Here is a 22315-nt window from a genome sequence, read left to right as displayed (position 1 = left end):
TCTCCCAGCCCAGCAGCAGGGGAGGGCTTGCCATCTCCTCCCCAGCCAGAGCATGGGGCCTTCCCTCACACAAAAGTCAGATGCCTCCCTGCCCTTCACAGGAAAGGGACCCGGCAAGAGGAGAAAGGGATCTTGTTTGATTTATTAGTCTCTTCCTCCTTCCCATCGTCTGCGGCTCATCCAGCTGTAGTGATAAGGCGAACAGCTATGAAAGGACACTGCTGGCTGCTGGGATCCCATCCTTCTGCCCACTTACTGCCTGAAGACATCAGTCCTTTACAACCACCATTAAATGTGTATCCAAAATGTGGCAGCCTCCTCCATCCTTTTAGATTCTCTTCCCTGGATAATACAAACAGTTGCCAGGAAAAGAGTATCCTCTCATCTCTGTCTGGGCCATTATCCCTTTATATTTGCTCTTTAATATTTACTGGGTTCACACAAAGTGCATGCTCTGGAAAGGAAAAAAAAAATCAGCTGCAGCTTAAAGGACTCCAAATTTAGTAATTGCTGCAGCCCCATCGACGTGAACAGTTAGCAGGGAGATTTCTCCAGCACTTCACGTGCTGTGGTATTCTGCTTAGGTCAGACCGTAGAAAACGTTCTGTCCAGGGGCACCAAATCCGGAGTGTCTGTGTGAGTGCCAGCCACAGAGGCCTTATGAGTCCACCACAAGCCCCTGCAGGTCCTTTCCCTCCCAGCACCCAGTAATCTTTATAGGAAACAGGAGCAGCCAGAGAGATGCTGATTCATACAGAGGTGAAGCACCCGAGGGTTTTAACACACCTATGAGTTAGAAGAACTAGCCCAGCTCCTGGTTCCAGAGCTGGTCTTGCAGCCTTACCTGTTAATGTGAGGTTGCTGTATGTGTTTGAAAACTGCTCCTTTAACAAAACCAAGTGCATCTGAGCTGCCTTTTCCCTCTGTAGCTCCAACATTATGTCAGGATGCTGGGCGATCTTACAGCCTTTCTGCTTATCCAGGGCAATGTCGCTGCGAACAATGTCTACAGCAAAAGGGAAAGAAAAAAGGGAGATGGCCAAACCTCAGCTTCCATTTTCACCAGACGCTTGGATCAGCACCAGCCAACATGACAGCCACACAACCATCACCCAGCACGAGCAACCCAAAAGAGGGGTCCAAAACCTCTGGATCCACCTGTCCAATGAACCTCCTCTGTTCAAGTCTCCTTTTCTCCCACAGAAAGCTCAAGTCATTGACTTCAATATGTTCACATGACCTACTGGCCCTTCCATCCTTCACCTGCCTAGCAGTTATCTCTTACAATGGTGACTCCTCCCTTGCAGGAGGGTGCAAAAGTCTCCTAACATTTATATTACAACCCTGTTACTGGTGAGTTTGACAGTAAATAATGAGAAAAGACCAAATCCCATTCTGGCGACCCCGGCTTCCATTTACCCTTGCCTGTCAAAGAGGTGATGAAGAAGCCTTGTTCTCGCCTTGTTTATTCTCACTGCAGATATCACAGCTAGAGTATGTCAGCAGGACTTTTAACTCTAACCTTCTCACTCCTGACATTCAATTCACAAGACAGGAGGATTATTTAACAATTGTTTTCCCCTCATAGCTGCATTTCAGAAGTCACATTGTGAAATAAGAATATGAGATTCCATCTCCTAGAACTACTCATCTGTGGAGAAATGGGAAGATGGGAGTAGTAGGGCAGACAAGAATTAGTAAGATTTGTTCAGTCTAAAGAGAAGACAAGTGGTGCAAAGCAGTCCTTGCAAGGTCCCTTTCTGAGTTTAATAAGCTCTGTAACATGCTCAGCTCCACAAGCACCATATGCTGTCTCTAACTCCTAGAAAACTTTAGGCGGCCAGCACTGATAAGGAAGGGTGGAAGTTGGAGTTCTTCCACCACACTGCATGAGGTCACCCTCTGCATCATGAGGTTGCGCTTTGCTTGGTTTATTTACATTTATTATTATCCAGTGAGAGGTTTCAGAAGGAGCTTCTTGTCAGAAGTCTTGCTCCACATACACCCTCCAGCTCCACTATTGTCACGCAAACAAGGAACAACACATTTATTTCCAATAGTCATGCTCCTTTCTTTCAAGGTGTCAAACCTCAGGTTAAGCTTAGCTGTGCTATGTCTTGGGCTGGCAAGGAACACCCTCCAAACATGGGATGGAGGGCTGGAAGTCACATCATCTTCCTGTCTCTGAGCCTCATCCTAGAATCACTACGCTTGTCTTGCCCAGGCTGTGCTCTGTCTCTTCACTGTGTAGTCTGGGATTAACACAGCTTCTCTAAAGCCTGCCTAAAAAAGACTACTCAGAACAGCATTATCATTAAAGCACCTGTGGTCTGTAGTTTGGGACACAAGTTCTGTCTGCCATGCACAGCTAGTACACTCAGGAGTGGAGACAGGGAAGCATCCCACTAGCATGAAAATACAGCTCAGTGTTTCCACATTTACCACAGGGGCTTCGATTTGGAGAGATGAGATGGAGCAAGAGGAAGGGATAATGTTCCTTTGCAGAATGAGTACACACATACAGAGCCATGTGGTTTTGGTGCACAATGTCTTATGCAAACACTGAGTAAAATTTGGTCTTACCCAAACTTTGCCCAACTAATGAATGATACAATCTTGAACCCCTGTTATATGAAATATTGGACAGCTGAAGACTGAGAAACATAACATTATCACTCTCCCACATCACAAAGGCTATTGCTACAGCTACTGGTATCACCTGGGGCTCATGAATGGTCATTCACCTTCGTGGTGATGGACTTCCTTTTCAACAAAACTGAATGCAACAGTTGTACACCCTCCCACCCCCAATGCAAAATGGAGCAAAACACATCAAGGAGGCCCTGAAGGAGAAGACTTGAGAGGCAGAGAGGTTTGAAACTAGATGGCCAATACAATGTCTCCAACTATCTTCAGACTACTAGAAAGGAGTCCAGGCTGGGTCAAACCAAGTTTGTTTCCTGAAAGGGATGGAAGGCTCCCAAAACTTAAACCAGGGCTAATGTGAAGGAACCATTGGCCTGGGACGAGGGTCTCTGCCCTCCTTGCCAGGGGCCAGGACAGCACCTTGGAGAGTGCAAGGGGATGTGGCAGCAGGTCCTGTGTGACATCCCTACCTCCATCTTCAGGGACCACAGGTCACAACGAACACACAGGTGTGCCTGTGTGCCCTGTCAGCTGTGTCTGGGAACAAAGGGTAGGCCAGGGAACCTCATACAGGAGTGAGGATCAGAAGCAGTATTTGGAGTCCTATCCTTAGGTGATGGAGTTGCTGTGATAGGGATTAGCACAAGGAAGTAAAGTGACATTAATACAAATCCCTGGGAAAGTCTGGGAGAAGGCACAGAAAGTGGGGCACTCTCTGGCAGTCAGCTTCAGGGGGTCCTCAGAGAGCTGCCACTGCAGATGTTCAGGAAGCAGAAGCAACACATGCAAGGTCCTGACTTAGATTGATGGACACAAGAAACTTGCCCAAAATCTAAAAATTGAGGTGGACTCCACATTCATTATAGCATAACAGTGGGAATATGTCTGGGATATGGAGCTCCCCAAAGAACTCAGTGCCTGGTCATCCAGATCCTACCCAGCTGTATTACACGCAGGGGAGGAGACAAGAGCACCTCTGCACCACTCTTCTGAGCCAGCAGCACCAAGGGAATAGGGGCGGCAAGCCACAGCTTCTGGAGGCTTGGGGGAAATCTCAGCAAGAGTAACCTGGGGGAAACAGCCAGCAAGGAGCCTGCAGCCCTCAAATCTTGGAAGGATGAGACAGAAAAAGAGACAGACACAAGGCATTCAAGGAGGAGGGTACCCAGGAGGCACTGGACAGGAGGAGCTTCAAACTTAAACAGGGGAGATTTAAGTTAGGTATCAGAAATTCTTTACTGTGAGAGTGGTAAGGCACTGGAACGGGCTGCCCAGGGAAGCTTTGAATGCTCCACCTCTGGCAGCGATCGAGGCCAGGTTGGATGGGATCTTGAGCAACCTGGTCTAGTGGAAGGTGTCCCTGCCCATGGCAAGGGGCTTGGAACTACATGGTCTTAAGGTCTTTTCCAACCCAAAACATTCTATGACAGAGCAGCCTCTCGAGAAGGAACTTCAGGACACACAGCCTTCCCAAACATCAGTGGAAAACAAATAAATACATAAATAAATGAAATAGGAGTTAAACTACCCAGCAAAACACGAAACCAAGCACCAAGCAGCTGCTGCCAGAAGTGCGAAAGAAGAACTCCAGATGCAGGAGCCCCAGAAGATGCCACATGGCTTCCCAAGACGGCAGACGGCGAGCTCTGCCCCGAGAGGACCCGGGCCGTGCCGGGTCAGTACCCTGGCCAGCTCAGCCTCCCGGCGAGGCGGCACGGCCGCGGACCCCCGGCGCGGCTCTCCGGGGCGGCCCGGCGGCGGCACGGGTCCCGGGTCCGGCAGCCGCCGTGCGGTATGGCGGGAGCACACCCGTGTGGCGGTCAGGTGAGCTGCGGCTGGCGGCCGCACCGGCGCACCGACGGGAAATCCCGCCTTGGGACCGGCCCGGGCTCCCCCCCCCGCCACCCTTCCCCACCCGCCGAGGTGCCGGGCTCCTGCAGAGCCCTGGATGGAGGATGTCGCTTGGCAAAGGCTGTTCTGTTTCCGAGGGCCTGTGCATTTCTCCGTCCCGCCTTGGGATCTACACATCTCCACAGCTTACATACACATCGCCTGCAGAAGTCACCGAATCTACCGACTGAAATTACTAAGAACAGGTTAAAGCACCCCTCAGGAGTGACACAAGCACAGCAGCCCCATCCCAGGGCAAGATGCCCACGTCAGGACTAGCTGAGCTCTAGCAGTACTTTCCTGTGAGTGGCCGGCACCAAGGGGTTTCACTACCCGTTTCCCACGGTTCCAGCACTAGGCCAGAGCTCCCCAAGCTGTGAAACCTCCAGGACAGCACACAGAACACCAAAACAGTTCCCAGCTGCCTGCTGGGGAGGGCTTCCCTGACCCATGCATTGAGCTTCTGCACATGGGAATTTACACAGCATCATCAACGGCCTGTGTGCAAACACTCACACCATGGCTCATGCAACCGTCTGTCCATGGGCAATTCCCTTCCAGGAGTCACTGGAGTCACAGAACAGACATAGACTATTACAGCTGATCAGCTGGGAGATGGGAGGAGGGCACAGACCAAGCTTTGCGTGGAGAAGGCTATGGCCAAAGGGATGTGTGACAGAAGGCTGAAGTAGCATCTTTCTATGCATCCATGAACTGAGCACTCGCCACTGCCATGGTGACACAACAAGCTGAGTTTGCTCATCCTCTTAATGGGACTGTTTGCTTCAGCTTTGCAGTCCTAGGAAGTGAATTTAAAATCATAAACAAAACTATTGCATGCAAACAAAACTGCGAGAGTCTTTCTAAAAATAAATAAATAAATAAGTAAGATATTAGTTGTGTTAATGCAGAAGTTAAACAGATGTTTAAATGGGTGACCAGGCAAAACTCTAATGAATTGTAGGTTGCCAAACTTGTAAAGTATCTACTTTTTAAACTAACACATTTTAAAATGCTTAAAAAACAGATTTTTCTTCTGAAATTACTATAAAATGCCCAGTGACTGTAGAATTGGGGACACAACTTCTATCTAGAAAGCCTGAAGATTTCTCAGGCAGAAAACACATCCTCAGCATGTCTGTCTCCAATAGGCAGATTTCTGACACATTAGTTTCAGTCCTTTCTCTTAGCTGGGAAAAACTCCCTGACAATGAATTTCACAATTTATTTCCCCCTATATAAAACCATAAATCATGTGTTTCATATGTAATAATTCCCTATTTCTTTTGTCATGAAAGCCAGAAAATATTTTTTTTTGCACAGCATCTTATGAATAAGAAGTGATTCATGCAAAGAAGATGTAGCACAGAAAGAAGCTTTGAACTAGCAAAAATATGCAATGGTTTTTAGAGAATTTAGGATTGTTATTACAAATAATCAAACATGTAACAATAGAAATCTTTTGCCTCACCCATATACCAGCAAATAGCTAACAAATCAGGATCTAGCTGTTTGATTGCACCATCTCCTGTAGTTATTAAAGCAATTTCCAGGCATGATTATAGCAAAATAGTTTGAAATTTAAAAACAAAAAGTGGAGATAGAGAGGCCATCTTTGAAAGTCTCTCCTGCATAGGCAGCATTTCCCTTACCTTCTGTAAGGTGATTTCTACAGCATTGTTATTACTATTACTATTATTATTATTATCATTTCTTCTGAGGAAGCAGCTAAGGGCTGTATCTCCTTACACAGAAATCCCTGCCAGGTAGAGCAGGTTGCAGCTCCTTCCATGTAGCCTTGAGCCCTGGGAAATAGAGAGCAGGAGGCTGCCTCAGAGCTTATGCCAAGGTGTGGAACAGCCCCAGATCTGGAAAACCCCAGAAAACTGAAGAAGATCAGAGGATCTACTCATCTTGAGGACAAAGAGCCTCCAATGCCCAAAATGCTGCAGCCTTCCCAAAGGAGCTGCTTTTTAAATACTCAGAAGGTGAAAAACCCAACTGTTTCCTCTGGAAGCTCCGAAAGGAAGATGCCTAAACTGTTGAGGGCAGACCAAAAAGGTACTCTGAGTGACCAGAAACAAAAGGGGAATCCCTGAATAAATGAAAACTTGTTTGGTCATTTTTAGGGAGCAATAGGATGGTTCTTCATTCAGAAACATCTGCTGCAACATTTTATGAGCTGGTGGAGGCAAAGGGGCAGTCCCAGCCACATGGCGACAACGCTCCCTTGGTCTGGTATCCTCATACTCCATAATGACCCCATGATCCTCATCACTAAATTCATAGTAAAACTGTTGCCTTCCTTTTCCTGAATTACCTTTCTGATGGCTTAGCAGAGGATCAGAAGAAATGTGCCAGAGCCAACACAAGGGAAGCAGCAGAAGGGCACAACACAGAACAAAAAGAGGGCATGGGCTCCAACCCTTTTGGTGGCAGAAATCCAAGACACCCAAGACCCTCACAGATTCTAAAACCACAACATCCTAGAAGCTGCCAGCTAATACAGATTGAGCAAGAGTGAAATAACGTTCTCACTCCTGCACAAAACTTGAGGTTTAGCTGCAGTGCCAGGTACCTGAAGGCATCTGAAGGAACAGATCCCAGACTGAAAGGATGCCCAGAAAAACCTATGCCAGGATTACACAGCATGATGTGAAGTTTCCCACACTACACAGCAAAATCTCCTGACTAATATGGAAGGCTTAAGAAACATGTCTTTTTCCATTTTTTTTTCCTGTGGTAATTGGCCAGTTTTCCAGATGCCCACTCTCCTCTCCAAAAAAGGAGACAAAACAGAAGGAACTTACCAGCAATTAAGAGAGTATTTTTGAAATGTGTTGTCCATATGCACTTCAGCTCAGAAACTTTTCTGACGCACTACCTACAGCATGCATATGTGCTGCCCTTCCCTTCTCCCTGCCATGACCCATACAGGGCTATACTGGCTGTGTGTGGTATGTCCTTTGGTCTCTCCTCAGTCACACAAACACAGCGGGCTACACAAAGGGACACAATGGAGAAACTGTGTGCTTGGGCCAGCACAAGTTTTGAAGAACTCCTACTAAGAGCAGCTTCTGGTTTTCCCTTGAGCATTCCTTCACAGCACACATGAACAGGGGTAAACTCTAAGCAAGGTTTATGCCACCAAACTTGTGCTGTAGCACCAGCAGAGAGCTTCCAAACTGGGGTCTGGGTTCTGAGACAGCACCTGCAGCATCCCTTGCTGAACCAACACCAGCTCTCCACACCACACAAAACACTCCAACACCAAGCTCCAGAGCAGCACACAAATCAGGTTTTTACAAGTCCAACTACAGAAGAGGTTTTGTACCAGCAACTACAGCCTGAGCAAACAAGTAGCCCTGTGCATTTGCACCCAAAGGGAGCTGCTCAAGCCTGTTTTCATGGAGACCAATGTTTCTTATTGTCCCATTCCTTAGGCCAAATTGGTCCTTGGCATGTGTGAGGCAGTTGAAAGGACAGGTAAAAAGGGTTGCTTAGTAGACAACCCAACAGCAAAAAGAGAAGTGGGTCTATTACATAGATCAAGCATGAGACCACACATCTTGGTACCTGCTCAGGGGTCAGACATGTGCCTATGTCAGGAGAGAAGCACATCTACAGATGACAAAGCACAACTCTCAGCACAGCTGGTGAATTTAAAAATCAGCAGGGCACATAAACACCATTTAAGGGACAGAAAAGTTTCTCAGGCTAAAAATGTTGCACCTCTTGATCATCAAATGTCAGAAAGTCTCTGGCACAGCCCCACCTCCTGGTACCACAGAGCCTGACGTAAGTTAAACTGCTGTTTCTAACAGACCTCAGGCTGGCCAATGATATATCCAAACAGGGTGGACTCCAGGACTGACCACATAAATAGGGATAGCACAGGATAGCGGCCACCTGGAGTACACTGCTAATATAATAGATTAGTCACATTTAATATTTATGCTTTTTATATTTAGCAAAGTTCAGGGGATATATATAGCCATGCTACCATCAACAGGGACTGCCCTACAGCTCACCTAAACCATTCATTGCAGGCAATCAATGTTAAAAGTTGCTCTGTCAGGTACAGATGAATCTGCCAGTGGGTGATGAAGTTACTGTGCCAGCTCTATATGCAGCACTGAAACAAGTTGCCACATGCACCCTCTTCATGGGCATCACAGGCTGCCACCACAGATCACTCATCACTTTATTACCTTTACTGCCCAAACATGACTGGTCTGGACTGGGGTGAGGCTGCTGAGAGTTACAAAGGGAAGACACTGCACACACCTGGTATTGCACAATACTTCCAGGTCTGTGCTTCCAGGAAGAAACTGTATGAGAAAATAATGACCCTGAAGCCTAAAGGAAACACCTTATTTCAGAAAAATTAAGTACATTTTAGATACAAGTCAAAAGCAACTACTATAACCCTCAGAGAGCACCCGCGGTCTCTGTGGAGGAAAGGAGAGAAAAAGATGGGCTGGTGAACCCAAAAGCATTTCTAGATAAAGGCAGTTTTCAGAAGGTGGAGGTAAGCATGGCTGTAACAGTTTGAAAGGGAAATAACCATCATTTTAAATGTAAGGGAAAGAATAGCATGAATCTTTGAGGAGGACCGATTTTCAGGAAGATGGGGCACTATGGAGATAGAAAAGGCAATTAAAGGTAGCAGTGAGGAAGGAGTACCTGGTCTGGAGGGAAATGGGGTGACAGAGTGGGATGTACAACACAAATACCCCTGCACACAGACTGATTCAAACTCCAGCAAGCATGGTCACAGGGCAGAGGATCCATGAAGGATGCTGCAAAGCAGCCCTGTTGAATGCCTGAGATGGCCCCACTGGGGTGGCCTGTGCAGAGAAGTGCAGCTGCCTGTGACATGAATACTACACACAGAATTACTCACTAGTAACTGCTGTCCTCTGAGCAGTCTTGTACATGTGCCCTTCACCTCTTGGTCCTTCATCTTGCTGAGTTGCTGCATCCAAGAAAAACATAAGGTGTGCCCTTCCCTCCCCATCTATGCACAGGCCATATTGGAACACAAGGCATAGGAGCACCCTTTGGGCTGCAAAGAGCATCCAGGCGATGGGGTCCCAGGCTGGAGGTCTGAGTGCACCCACAGGGTGAACAGGCAAAAAGACAATCACTTGAAGCAGAAAACAATTGAGCTATCACTTGTCACATCACTAAAAATCGCTAAGGTGACATATAAAACTTAGACATGCACTGATTTATCTTCTAATTATTTCCTGACTTTGTAACTAATTGAGCCCCCTGATTTCTTCCCTGCTCCCATGGCACTGAAGCTTAGAGAAGACATTTCAGAAAATAAATGCTGGACCTGCAAAAGCCCACAGACACGGAAAACAACACCAACCACCCCAGATAAACTGGGGAGGAGGAAGGGTACCTATCAGGATGCTTGCTGGCTCCCCCACTCTCAGGTGCTGATTGCCATCTTTCTTCTGTCTACTCAGGCTGTAAGTTCCTTGCAGCAAGGGCATCCACTTGCATGTTCGTGCATGCCCTGATCCCAGGCAGGTCTTGGGTGAGCCACAGATAAGGGAACAAAAACCAGACCAGTGGTCCAAAAGGATAAGATGGCTGCTCAGATCCAATACAGAGAGGCAAAGAACTGCAGTGGCATCAGGTTTTCATTTTGGAGAGCTGGATCCCTCTAGAGAAGTGCTCAGCACAGCCTCGGCACAAAAAGATGCCAGCTACTAGCAACTCTAGCCCTGGAGTTTTCACCCAGATCTGAAGAGCAAATACAAAAGCTTTACTTCCAGGCAGGAAATCCCTTTTACCACACCTTTCTGATTTACACCGATGCTTGATACACACCACATGTGTCCCCTCCTTCCCTCACCCACATTTGCAATGGTTCTGTTCCATATTTAAGTGATGAAAAGTTAAGACCTGTGGTTATGGCTTCTATGAGAAGCTTCATTTTGAAGGGCTGCTACATTTCAACTTTATTGCTATGAGGAAAAACTGGAAAAAACACCAAAAGCTTTCAGTCCTTCCCTAACATGAAAGCTGTTGTGAAGACATTTAATAAGTTTGTCTCCTGCAAGCTGTTGAAATATTAGAAGTGGGAAAATTTATTCCTACAAATGTTTTGTATGAGTCCCATCCACGATTTTATGCACTACACTTAATTTCTTCTGTTTGAGGTGGTTGCGGCAGGTTTGGTCAGCATTTTCTCCTGAAGTGCATCTCAGCAAGCAAAGTTTACAGCAAACCTGCCGCCTGAGATTTGTTACGAGGAGAAATAAAACAAGGAATAACATCGGGATTGCTCCGGCCAAGAGACCAGGCGAAAGACAGAACACACAAACTGACCCACCTGCCTGCGGGTGGGAATAGAGGGACATTCATCTCGGTGAGATCAGAAGTTACGTGGGGGAACAGCAGGAGTGAGAGCCATCAGAAAACTGGCAAATGCATCTGCTTTTTCCATTCAGCACTGTGCTGCTGACTAGATCTCTGCGAAACTTCCTCTGTTCCACAAACCTGCCCACTGGGATCTGTCTGGCATTAATTGGCCTTCAAAATTACTTATGGAAATATCTTCAGCTGATTTTTGTAAGCCATTGAGCAAGGAAAAATACCCAAAGCTTTGGGTTGGTTTTGATTTTTTTTGGTGGTTTTTTTTTTGTTTGCTTGGTTGGTTGGTTTTTTTTTCCTTTAAAAAAAAAGAAGCAAGAGAAAAATCAATAAATTCTTGCATGCGGACATGGTAGTCTGCTGCTTAAAATAAACGCCTTAAGACGGACTTGGCCCTGACTTTCCTACGAAGTTTCTTTGTGTGAATTAAGGGCCGCAAAAGGCGAAGCTAGGGGAGGAGGGTAGAGGTGCGGAAAGCCGTGGGCCAGGCAGCGACTTTCGGAAAGACCTACGGTGGCAGCGGGGTCCCGAGGGGGAGCGATCAGGGTCTGTAAGAAGCCCCGGGACTGCGGCGGGCGGAGAAACGCGGAACGACGCCGAGGTCCTTGAGGAAAAGCAAGGCTCCCGGCGGGAAGGTTGAGCGGTGCGTGCACAGGCATCGCTGGACGGCAGTGCCCGGTCCCCGGCAGGAGCGGCAAAGCCACTCTGCGGACGGCAGTGCCCGCTCAAGGCTCGAGAGCGAAGGGAGCTGCAGAGCGGTGGAGGAACACGAAAAGCCCCTCTTCCCGGTGCCGGTCTTTTGTTCCCGGGGCCGGCATCCACCGGATGCACCGGTAACGAGTGATCTGGCTCCACCGAGCAGTCCTGCTCGTCCCGCTCGGGAAGAAAAGAGTACGTGGGAGGTTCCCCTGCCCGGTGCCCGGCGGCGGCGCTGCCCGGTAGCTGCGCGGCTCCGCGTGGGCACAGGGAGAGCGGGGCAGGCGGAGTGGGACCGCCCGGCGCCCGCAAACCCCCGCTGCCGCTCCCGCCCCATGTCCCGAACTCGGAGCTCACCGTCCTCGTAGTTCTTGAGGTAGTAGTCGGGGCCGGGCCCGCCGCGGCTCTTGGCCGGGTTCTTCACGTTGTGGAACTGCAGAAAGTCCGTCCTCTTGCCCGCGAAGCGTAGGAAGGCGGGGGCCAGGCCCCGCGCCAGGGTCACCAGCCGCCGGGAGCTGGGGAGAGGAGAGACCGGGCTGAGGGCGCCGCGGGACGGGACGAGCCTCCCTGCCTCGGTCCCGGGGACGACCGGCGGCCACGAGGCTTAGAAGACCATCCGTTACCCTGCAGGGCCCTGCTGCCCGGTGCGCTGCGGGTACCACGGCGGCGGAGTCCAGCTGTGGGGCTTTGCGCCAGCCGAGCAACGCGGCCCGGGAGCGGGGAGCCGCCCCAACCGCCGGCGGTGGCCCGAGGCCGGCAGGACCCTGCTAATAACCCTCTCCCCGCTCGCCCGCGGCGTCCCCCGGACAAGTGCAGCAGCGTCCCGGACGCAGAAGCGCTCACCGCCCCGCACAGCCCTGCCGCACCACACGGGAACACGGGACCGTGCCGCGGGCCGAGCAGCCGCGGAGGGGAGGGGAGCTGAGCAGAGTGAAGCGGAGAGGGGAGGAAAGGAAGGGGGAAGCCGGCCAGGCTCCGCTTCGCCCGCTCCTTCACCGGAGGCTGCCGCAGCCGAAGACACTCGGAACGGGCGCGCGGTGGAGACCCGCTCTCCCTTCCCGACTTACCCAGCAGGGAGAGGGCTTTCTGGCCGTCCCAGCGCCTCCAGGCCGCGGCCGCTCCGCACCGCCGGTGGAGCCCAGCGCAGCTGCAGCCCTACTCTGCCCCCCTCGCAGAGCTGGAAGTCCGGGGAGCGGAGGGCTCTGAAGACCTGGCCGACACCCCGCTTTCCGGCCGTCGGGACCCGGGAAAGGCTCAGCTCGGCTCGGCAGGCGGCCCCATTCCTCCTGCTGCTTTTTGATTTGTTTTTTAGGGTTTGTGTTTTTTTTTCCCCTGTGCTGCCTCGGCCCCGTGTTGTGCTTAATTATTTTATTGTTCAGGGGAGCGGTTGTTGGAGTGAGGGGAGCACGACATTTTTGCAGTCATAATTGATAAGTCTCCGAAATGCTTTCTCCATTGCAAACATGTGCATCTTAATGGAAACCATGGCCTCGCTCCCTCCGTCACAACGAGCGCAGCCAGCAGCGCGGAGCCCGGCGGGGCTGGGCGGCGGGGCCGCCGGGGCGCCCCGCGGGCGGCTTGGGAAGGGCGCCGGGGGGCTCCTGCCTTACCTTAAGAAATCGAGCCAGCCATCATGAATGATGGAGGGGTCCAGCTGCAGGGAGAGGAAATTCTCACTGATTATCCTGACAGGGCTCTTGGTGTTGACATCAAGGAGAATGAGAGTCCTTCCCTTCACACCTGGAGGTTTCTCCACTGGCAGCGCTCTCCTGTCCCCGGCCTGGGAGGACAGCGAGAAGGTGGCCATGAGAGCCAGCCCAGGTGCCATCAGGGCTAAGAGCCCGGGGGGGCAGGAGCTGGGACAGGGCATGCCGGAGAGCAGGAAACCCCTAATTAGCTCGCTGTCTGCAGGGGCTCGCTGTGGCTAATTGTCCTTATCTAAAGTGTGGGGAGCTCTGCCTTTTTTTGCAATGTTTTGGTGCTGGTGGAGGGGAACTCACGCCCCTGACCAGCCTTTCTCGCAGCCGGTGCCAAGACTCCATGCAGCCAGCACCGCCCCTTTAAGAGATGCAGGCTCCATTTTTAACTTTTTGAAGGTAAGGGGAGGCTCCTGGTTTAACCCCCTCGGCTCGGGGCCCGCCGCCCCACCGCAGCCCCGAGCTTTCGCTTTGCGCCAGCTCCGCAGCCCACCGGCGGCCGCTTTCCGGGACGGGAGTTCTCGGACAGCGCAAAACCGGGCCGGAGCCGGGACACCGAGGAGCCCGGGACCGGAGCACGGCGGCAGCCCAGCACGGCCCCAGCTTGTCCGCGGCTGCAGGAACGGCCGAGGCGGTAAGGCAGCGCGGGCGGCCCTGGCTATGGGAAAGCAAGGTTAATCACCCCCCAAAAAAAACGCGATACCCACGGGGAGAGCTCAGCCCCGAGCGAGCCGGGACCCGCCGTGCCGGGTGGGGCCCCCGGGACTGAGCTCTGACGGTTCCGCGGGACCGACGGGAGCAGCGGGGCTGGGGGTCGCCAGCAGCCTGAAGCCCGGTCCCGGCACACGCGGCTGGCCCCGCCCAAAGTCACCGGCTCTGCCGGGCCGCTCACGAAGACCCGTCGAGGACAGAGACCCGCGGAATCTGGCCACCCGCAGCCCTTTCCCTTCGGATTCGGGGTCCAGCGGTGCCCGACCCGCGGCGGGGAAGGGAGAGGAGCGGCGGTAGCAGCGGCCTTTGTGGAAATGTCCTCATCGGTGGTGCAAAGGGCACTACCTTTTGGTTCGATGGAACCGACGATGTAGCCGGCGCCAGGGCCAGCTCGTGGCCGCTGCCTGCAGGACGCCCCGGGCTCGGTGTGCTGCAGAGATGAAACCGGCCACGGTTCTCGGCGCTGGGAGCAGGCTGGTGACACCAGGCCCGGCATCAGTGGCCGCTGCCGAGCATCCCGAGAGAGATGGCCTACCTCAAGGAATCTACACGGGAAGCAGGCATCTTGCCCCGCCAGCAGCTGCTTTCCGGGCAAGCGCCGCGTCCCACACACCGGTAGCCGGTGAGCTCAGGGACATATAACGCGCCATACCTGAGCCCTCCGCCTCCGCCGCTGCCCTTGCCCACCTCGGCTCCACCTTCACCCAGACCAAGCAGCACGCAGGGCTCAGATGTCGCTGCCTTTACCGGCAGGGCTGGAAGTGGCTGGGCTGAGCAGGGCCCAGTGCGGCCCTTCGGGGCCCCGCAGCCCCGGGGATGGGGCTCCAGCAGCACCATCTGCCGGTGAGGGACCCGGCGCAGCGGGGAACAGGCACCCACCTGCGGGCTCCCCCGCGCCGGGGTCGGGAAATGCCGAGGCTGCGGCGAGCGGTGGGGCTGCGGGACAGAGGCACAAGTAGCGCCCTGAGCCGGGCCGCTCTGAGCCACATGGAAGAGCGGACCAGACGACAGGGCCCCGCCAGCAGCCCTCGGGGAGCCTGTCCATGCTCGGGTACGAGCGGCGAGCTCCGCAGGCAGGGCCAAGGGCACCCCCGGCGCACCGGCAGCCTGTTGTCCCGGCAGGGCTCCCCGCTGCTGGGACCCCCATCCCGCTCCTCCCAGTGCCCGTGCGGAGCCACCTGCGCTCTTCGTCCTTCGCAGCGGGGGTCCTGGAGACCGAGGGAGAGGACCCGGTGTGTCCCACGGCGGCAGGTCCCGGAGGTCGGTACGCTCGGCTGATCCCCGCACAAAGTGGAGAAGCTTGGGCCTGGATCCTGGGGAAGGCGGTGAGCGCCGTATCCCGTGGACATCTCCTTTCCCCTCGTTTCTGCCCCACGAAACACTTCAAGCCTATCTCTCCAGGGGCAGCCCCGCTGCCAGACCCGGGCTACACAAGCAGGGGTTGCGGGAGCCCGGAGTCACTGTGCAATTAATAGTAACGGGGCTGGGGGAGGATGAAACATACCTTTGGCTCTGCTAGGGGTGAGCAGGGAGAGCACAAACCAGGATTTACTGTGAAACCCATCCCGGTAAGGAGGAGATGGGAGCTGGGCTCAAAACGCGCCTCGCTGCCAGGCGCAGCTCAGGCTGACAAAAAGCAGTAAAGGGACGCCCGGAGCAGCGGGGCTTTGAGCGCTAGAAGAAATAAGAGGATCCGGGGGAAAGGGCTGTGCAATTTCAGCTGTGCAAAGCCCTGGCATCCCGGGACAGGAAGAAGGCAATTTAAGCCTGGAGACTTGTATTCGCCTGCAAATGTTTCAGCCGCAGTTTGCAATGGCGCTTAGAACTGACCCAGGACCCGAAGCCTCAGCTTCGGAAGCTGCTCAATTTTTTTGGGTCACCTCCAAACACGGGACACGAGTTTCTGAATCATCTTGTTATTTTATGATTATTTTCCCCCGCATTATCAGATGTCAGCAAGGCTTCAGGGGCATTTGTTTCTCAAATCAGAGATGTGGTTACAGGCCAAAATTTTGTGCCGCGTCTCCTGCTAAGGATGCCTCTATTTTGAAACGAAACTCTAGCGGGTTAGGTAGAAAAAGACAAATTGTCCCATTTAACCTCCTTTACACATATATTTTCCCCTTACAAACTTCTTTGGAAATGTGTTTATTCTGAAACGTTCCTTACAATTAGTCTCTGCTTCGAACGCAAACTCCGGATGCAGCGAAGTCACTTATCTGCGGAGACATCACCAACAACATAAAACAGCAGGGAAAGGAGCAAAAAGTCTCCCAGCTGCCGGGGTCAGCTTCCAGATTCTGGGAAGAAGGCGCTAAAGAACATATTCCCTTACCTGTCTCAGCTTTCCAGACCAACAGCTGGAGCCTGCCCCGATCCGTTGGCCTCGGAAAAGCAATTGCACCCCTTTTCGTATCTGGCCACAGCAAGGGCAAGGCGAACCTAAAAAATTCACCGGTTTGGGGGTTTGGTTTTAAAATAAATGGTAGGTTTGCTATAGAAGCCCTTTAAACTCTAAAAGGCTTTGATTATTATCTCTGAGCGGTGGGGCAGCAAGGGAGGTGCGGGAGCCCCGAGAATTACCGGCACCGCTCGGGGCTGGTCCAGGAACCTGCAAGGAGGGGGCACAGCTCACCTCCTTCACAGCAATGCAAACCAGATAGGAGGCATCTCGATTTACACCAGCTGCGACCTTGCTCGCCGTGCGCAGGGCGGTGAAGCGCTGGTCCTTTCTTGTATTACGATAATTAGTTTAGAAAGCCTGACTCACATAAAAGCTATCTATAAAGATTTACTCGCGGTTTTGTCGATTTGGAAATACGTTTCTCCTTTTTCCATCTACTCTAAACCTGCTGGTTTTAATCTCCAAAACAGTCACTGGAAAAAAAAAAAAAAAAAAAAAAAAAACGGGGGAGGAGAAACATTTCTATAAAGAGTTTAACCAAAGCACATTAAATATTTTCCCAACATCACCAAATAAACAACAATCCTCCAGCTCCCTATAAACTATTTAAAGCATGTCATATCATCTCTTCTGCTCTTGCCAATGAACTTTCCTTTTAATTTATAAGTATATTAGAGCAGGGGCCTGTCTTTTTGTGTATATTTGCAAAACGTTTGGCACCCTTTCAGTCAGTTGCAGTTCACAAACACTTAAAACTGCATTTAACTTCGTTATTATAGGTAGTTCGCCTTTTCCTTGCTTTTGTAGAGCTACTGCCTGTGAAAGTGCTTGTTGTAAATCGTCTGAGCAGTTGTTGAAGGGTTTCAGTACATGAAACCTCTTTGGACGGCAGGACTGACTGGGGCGGGGGGGGGGGGGGTTGGAAGGCAGAGGGTGGGGAAGAGAGAAGAAAAAGCACAGCGGAAATTTAAACTGAGATCTCAGACTGTACAAATCGGCCTGAAAGGAAATGGGGGAAATCTCCTTAGGATGAACATTTTTAGTTCACTAGAAAATAAACTTCTGCTCATAAATGATGAAAGTTATTATCATCAGAGGATGTGCTGTACCAAACAAACCTCCATTAGGCTGGGAAGGATAAAACAGGCTAGACAGCCTTTAAAAAAAAAAAACAGTCATCATGTCTTTGATTCCCAAGATATCAACCATGTCTGTTTCTGTAGTGCTGTCAAGTAAACCTGAGTTATGGATGCTCTAAAAAAGCCAACAAGGAGAAAATTCAGCAAGTGACAATTAAGAGCGTTATCTATAGATACTTTACCAAAATACACTTTCTTTTGAGACTCTCAAGTTCTTGCCCTGTACCATGGCATGACAATTTCTGACAATAAGAGCAAGCCCAGGGAATGTGGTAAATCTGTGGTCATCACACCACTCAATTGCATGACAGACTCCTTTTATTGAGGCTTTTTCTCTTTCTGCACTTCAGTGCCCATCATTTTCACAAGAGGCTTAAGGTCTGGAATGCAAGCTCCTAAAACTGCCAGTGTCAAGGTGGGCGCTGCACAGTGAACTCCACTGCTGAAACCATTTTCTAGCACATTTATGTATCACATCTAACCTGAACAAGCAGGCAGAGGGCAGTTGCTCAGTTTAATACAGTATTGGTGCATTGCTCTTTAACGTAGATGACCTGGGATGTTCTGTAACAAGCAAACATATCTGGGCTCAGAGGACTGGCTGGCTGGGCAGCTCATTGACAGCAGGAGGAAAGCAAGCCTACTGAGAGCGCTTCCTTCCTCCCTATGAGCAAAAGCAAGGCATCGATCAAAACCAACTGCCTGGTTGGAAAAAACACAGTTGGCAGTGCTCTTTGCCTTTTACCATCATGAAACAAACACAAACTGGTATTACCAAGTCCAGTCATAGGAAAATAGAGCACGGTGCTGCCAGGCTTTCCTCTGAGAGTCATTCTGTACTCGCTAGCTGCCTAATTAAGAAAACTATAGAAAAAGGCGACATGGACAAAAAGAAGGCACTGGTCTCATAAAGGTTTTGGATGTGGGCTCTCCCTAGCTGGCACACCATGGGAAGCCACATGAGAAACTGGGGGGTGAAGGTGCACTAAAGCTAAAGGCAGCTGCTGGTTCATGATCTCTTTTCTTTTGTTCTTTTTGTAACTTAATTTCCAGCACTGTGAGCAGTTAGACACCATGTACTCTGCTGGAATAAACTGCATTTATTCTTTTCCTCAGTCCTAGTCTCAAACATCTTCAGACTAGCACAGGTACCCTAGTCCTGGAGATTTGTCTATGGAGAGAGACAGGGAGTTCCCGAAGTGTCTATCTCCCAAAAGATGTTTTGAGGCTCTTGAAAAACTAAGATGCACAATTTCCATCAAGCTGTGGGAACTGCTCCTGAGGCTGGTCAAACTGGGTGTCATCCCAGCGGGCAGAAATCTCCTTTGTCCACTGCCTCTTCAGCAAGCAGAAAAAACATCCACATAGTGACTGAGGATACCTCTGTGTATGACAGCACCCTTTGACAGAAAATGCCCTTTGGATTCCCAAACTTCTCTGTAGTCATCAATGGCTGGGTCTGATTTAGCTGTTGTCTTTTGTACCTTGAGTAGAAGCAAGTCAGGGGAACAAAGCACCACTGAGAACCAGAGCTCTGCAGATCTCCAAAGACCACAATAGCCTCAGAAACACTTCCAGCAAACTAAGCCCAGCCCTGAGGAGCAGAGAAATGTGTAGAATTATCATTTCACATCATCATGTGAAAAGGAAAGAGAAGTGAATATGCCAATTTTGCAAGCCTGAGAATGAATGTGAACAAGTATCTGTCCCACCATCTGGGAGGAGATGATAGAGGTGAAGGAAGAGGGAATACAGGGGGGATGGTAAAAGTTCAGAGACCTATTTTTCTGGAGGGATGCTTCACATTCCAGCAAAAAAACTGAAGGAAGTGGACATGAGGAGTAGATCAGAGAGGGGAAATAGGAAGATGGATGAAGTGCTAGGCTGGAGGAGCAAACGAGTCAATTACAAAAAAAAGAGGAAGGGACTGTGTGCAGAAACCAACGAGGAGATGGAGCTCAGGGGACAAAGGAGCAGCCAAAATGCTCTCAAGGCAGAGATGTTGCTGGGGTGAGAGAGGAAAAAATGGAATTTCAGGTAATGATAAAATTGTAAACCTCTGTCCTCTCTATTTGATTATGGCACCTCTGTCACCAACTTTGTCAGGACAACTGAGCATGGACCTGCTATAGACAGGAGAAATCAACTATGTTAAAGCTGCAAGCCATTGGTTTTTGTAGAGAAATCAGAAGCAACACATGAAATTCAGCTAGAGAACAAGAGGAGGAAGTGCTGAGAACTGTGGGTCATGCCTGACAACCAGAGAGACAGACGAAGGAGAAACAAAGTGAAATGCCAGCAGTGTAGAAGCAGTGAATGCCCAAGAAGGAACCCAGGAGATGAGTAGGGCCAGAAATGAGCACCACTGGACATTGGTGAAAGGATGAAAGGCCAGCAGTGACATCACTGGGCTGTAATGGAGGGAAGGGGAGACAGGCTGAAGCTGGATAGACCTTAAACCGATACTCTGCTTCCATTGCCTCATGAAAGCTCTCAAATAAATCCAGAAAAACTTTCTGCATAAATTCCAAGAACAGCAGTTAAGTTCCTGAGCTCTTTAAGGTGGTGATGCAGACAAAGGTCTGCAAGCATCACTTGTAAGGTTGAAACCATGCAAACACACAGTCTGCCTGCAGCTTCACACAAATCTGACATAAACCCTACCCCTCCTACTGACAGTGAGCAAGCAAATAGCTCCTTTCCCTGTCTTGAGATCAATGGGGCAGAAGAAAAATGTTGCACGATGGCAGAGAGCACTGAGAGAAGCATTTCCACAGTTCTTACAGCAACACAGCTTCACCTCAGCACTGCTTCAGCGCTCGAATGCCTGCAGAAGTGATGGGGAAGGCACAAGGTCCATAGCCCAGGCACAGTAGTTTATTGCCCAGAAACAACTGCAGGGAAGGAGTGTATTTTCATAGGGCAGACATCTCCTTTGTCCTTTCTACCACTATCTGGGTGTTGCCTCATTTCTTCTACCTCCACAGTTTCTCTTCTGTTAGCCCTTTTTAGCAACATGGAGAAGCTATAAATAAAGCTATATAAGCAATGTAATAGGCATGCAATTGCATGTCTCTTTTCTTTGAAAAAATGATGCTTTATTTCCTGTACAATGGAAACTACAGTTTGATGTTACAGCTATTGGATTTTGACTGAATGCAGAAATTTGACTTAAACAACGACATTTCCTCCCGTATTTAGTATTACCATATGTCACTGATTATATATTTAAGTTGCAGAAATGAATTAAATTTCATGGCTTCCTCAAGTTAGATTCTCTTGGAGTGGACTGTCTTCTGTTATTAACCAAAATGCTTGGGAAACAGTTTAAATCAAACAGAGTTTTGGTATAATTTCAGGAGAAAATCGGTTATCGCAAACTGAGTGCTTAACATGTCATCATCCAGAAGGCTGCATAAACCTTTGCAAACGTGCAGCAACCCTGGCCAGCACAAAGAGGCTAGTTGAGCACCACAGAATCAGAGATGGAAAAAGATTAAAAAGACACAATGTGTTGTTTGGAGCTCATTTGCCTGGGGTCTTATTCCTTCTGCCTCAGAAGTTATCATGCATCCCACATCTCACTGCTTACTTCACTTACTTGGGGGAAGTATCCTCTCTCAGCTGGCTAAAGAGCATTAGTGGCAATCACATTGCACGTATGTTCTGGGAGAAGCCAGCCTTGTGCTTGCTTGATTTCTTCCTGTTTTCTGGGAAAATAAAAAAATAAATTAAAATCTACATTTTCTTTCCTCCTTCTGTTTCCCATCATGATTTGGACTGCTAACATTTCTATCCCCACTAGCAGTCCTGTGGTGGATCCTGGCCCTTTTCTATAGGACCAGCAGACAGCAGAACCCCTGGGCTCCCATCAACCACAAAGGAAGTGAGCTGCAACCTGCAGCCTCTGGGACTCTGACTTCAGGCCTTAGAGTCAAGGTGATGTGAAGGACTTCACAAAATTTCCTGTGTCCACACTTCCCTCCTCCTCTAGGTCCTGCCTGGACCCATACGGTCAGGGCTGGAGGAGGACAGCCATCACCAGAGATGTCACCACCAGCAGGGGTTGTGGATGTTGCAGGTTGTGACACAGAAGCTGCAGAGGGAGCTCAGTGGTGGCAAGTATGGTGTAAAGCAGAATCTGAGCAGTCCTGGTGAGTGGGAGGTGGGTTATTATTCCTAATTGAAGAACAATGTCATAAGGGGAGAACAGTGAAAAAAGACAGATGTTTCAGCATAAGAAGAAAACAAGGGCAGCTTGCTGAAGGACTCACCAGGCAGGATACAGCCAGTACGGGCCTCAGCAAGAGCCTTGCAAATTCACATCATACTTTGCCAAAGACTCAATCAATTGAGCATGTGCTAAAGCTTAGTTTGCTTTGTCTTATTTGGAGCTTTGGAAGATATTTCCTATCTTGACTCATTGAACACACTCCAGCCACACACCTGCAACTTCTGGAGTGCATCCTCTCAGCAAGAGGCTAGCTAGCACGTCGTCACTTATGCAGGGCAAATCCTACTGAAAGTGCATTGGACCACAACTTTTGCACCAGTTTACTTTTACATATAGCACATGTAAGCTAACATCTGGCAAGAACACAACTATGTCCTGATCAAGATGGAGCTCATCGCAACAGATGGTGTATAACACTGTAGGACCAGGGCAGCTCCATCCTAGACTAGGTGTTATTCTTCTGTGTTTTTATATCCTCTGGCCACACCTTTTTGAGAGCAGAGCT

The 22315-nt window shown here is 50.1% G+C and overlaps 3 protein-coding genes across 4 annotated transcripts in view; 1 reads left to right on the top strand and 2 right to left on the bottom strand.

Moving 5' to 3' along the window:
- The window catches only part of HPSE2 (heparanase 2 (inactive)), a 110141-nt gene extending 96179 nt beyond the window's left edge, over positions 1–13962 (bottom strand). The window contains exons 1-3 of one of the 2 annotated variants that reach the window (XM_062610420.1): positions 13236–13962; positions 11983–12140; positions 845–1006 (exon numbers count right to left, since the gene is read on the bottom strand). In XM_062610420.1, the coding sequence (XP_062466404.1) occupies positions 845–1006; positions 11983–12140; positions 13236–13495 (580 nt within the window). In that variant the 5' untranslated portion in view covers positions 13496–13962. The remainder of the gene's footprint in view (positions 1–844; positions 1007–11982; positions 12141–13235) is intronic. The other variant, XM_062610422.1, reaches the window with a different exon arrangement.
- Positions 4200–22315, top strand: part of ABCC2 (ATP binding cassette subfamily C member 2) — a 125729-nt gene continuing 107613 nt past the window's right edge. Inside the window, exon 1 of the mRNA XM_062610405.1 lies at positions 4200–4211. The gene's annotated coding sequence lies outside the window, so the exon portion shown is untranslated. The remainder of the gene's footprint in view (positions 4212–22315) is intronic.
- On the bottom strand, positions 14565–15945 carry LOC134159491 (protein tfg-1-like). Its single transcript, XM_062610491.1, has 3 exons — positions 15922–15945; positions 15538–15619; positions 14565–15346 (listed from the first exon to the last, which is right to left on the bottom strand). Exons 1-3 carry the CDS (start codon positions 15943–15945, stop codon positions 14565–14567), a joined length of 888 nt encoding a protein of 295 aa, XP_062466475.1.

This window comes from Pezoporus occidentalis, unplaced genomic scaffold (genome assembly GCF_034315485.1).
Source record: "Pezoporus occidentalis ecotype Australia unplaced genomic scaffold, CSIRO_AGI_Poc_V1 ctg147, whole genome shotgun sequence".
Classification (NCBI taxonomy): Eukaryota; Metazoa; Chordata; class Aves; order Psittaciformes; family Psittacidae; genus Pezoporus; species Pezoporus occidentalis.
Note: the sequence above shows the minus strand (reverse complement) of the source record. Positions and strands in the feature narration are given on the sequence as shown.

Coding starts and splice junctions, on each gene's coding strand:
- LOC134159491 (XM_062610491.1), bottom strand. CDS start 15,945: ATGATTCAGAAACTCGTGTCCCGT. Junction 15,620..15,921: donor TTCAGAAACTCGTGTCCCGT/GTTTGGAGGTGA, acceptor TTTTGAGCCCAG/CTCCCATCTCCTCCTTACCG. Junction 15,347..15,537: donor CACCCCTAGCAGAGCCAAAG/GTATGTTTCATC, acceptor CGCCTTCCCCAG/GATCCAGGCCCAAGCTTCTC.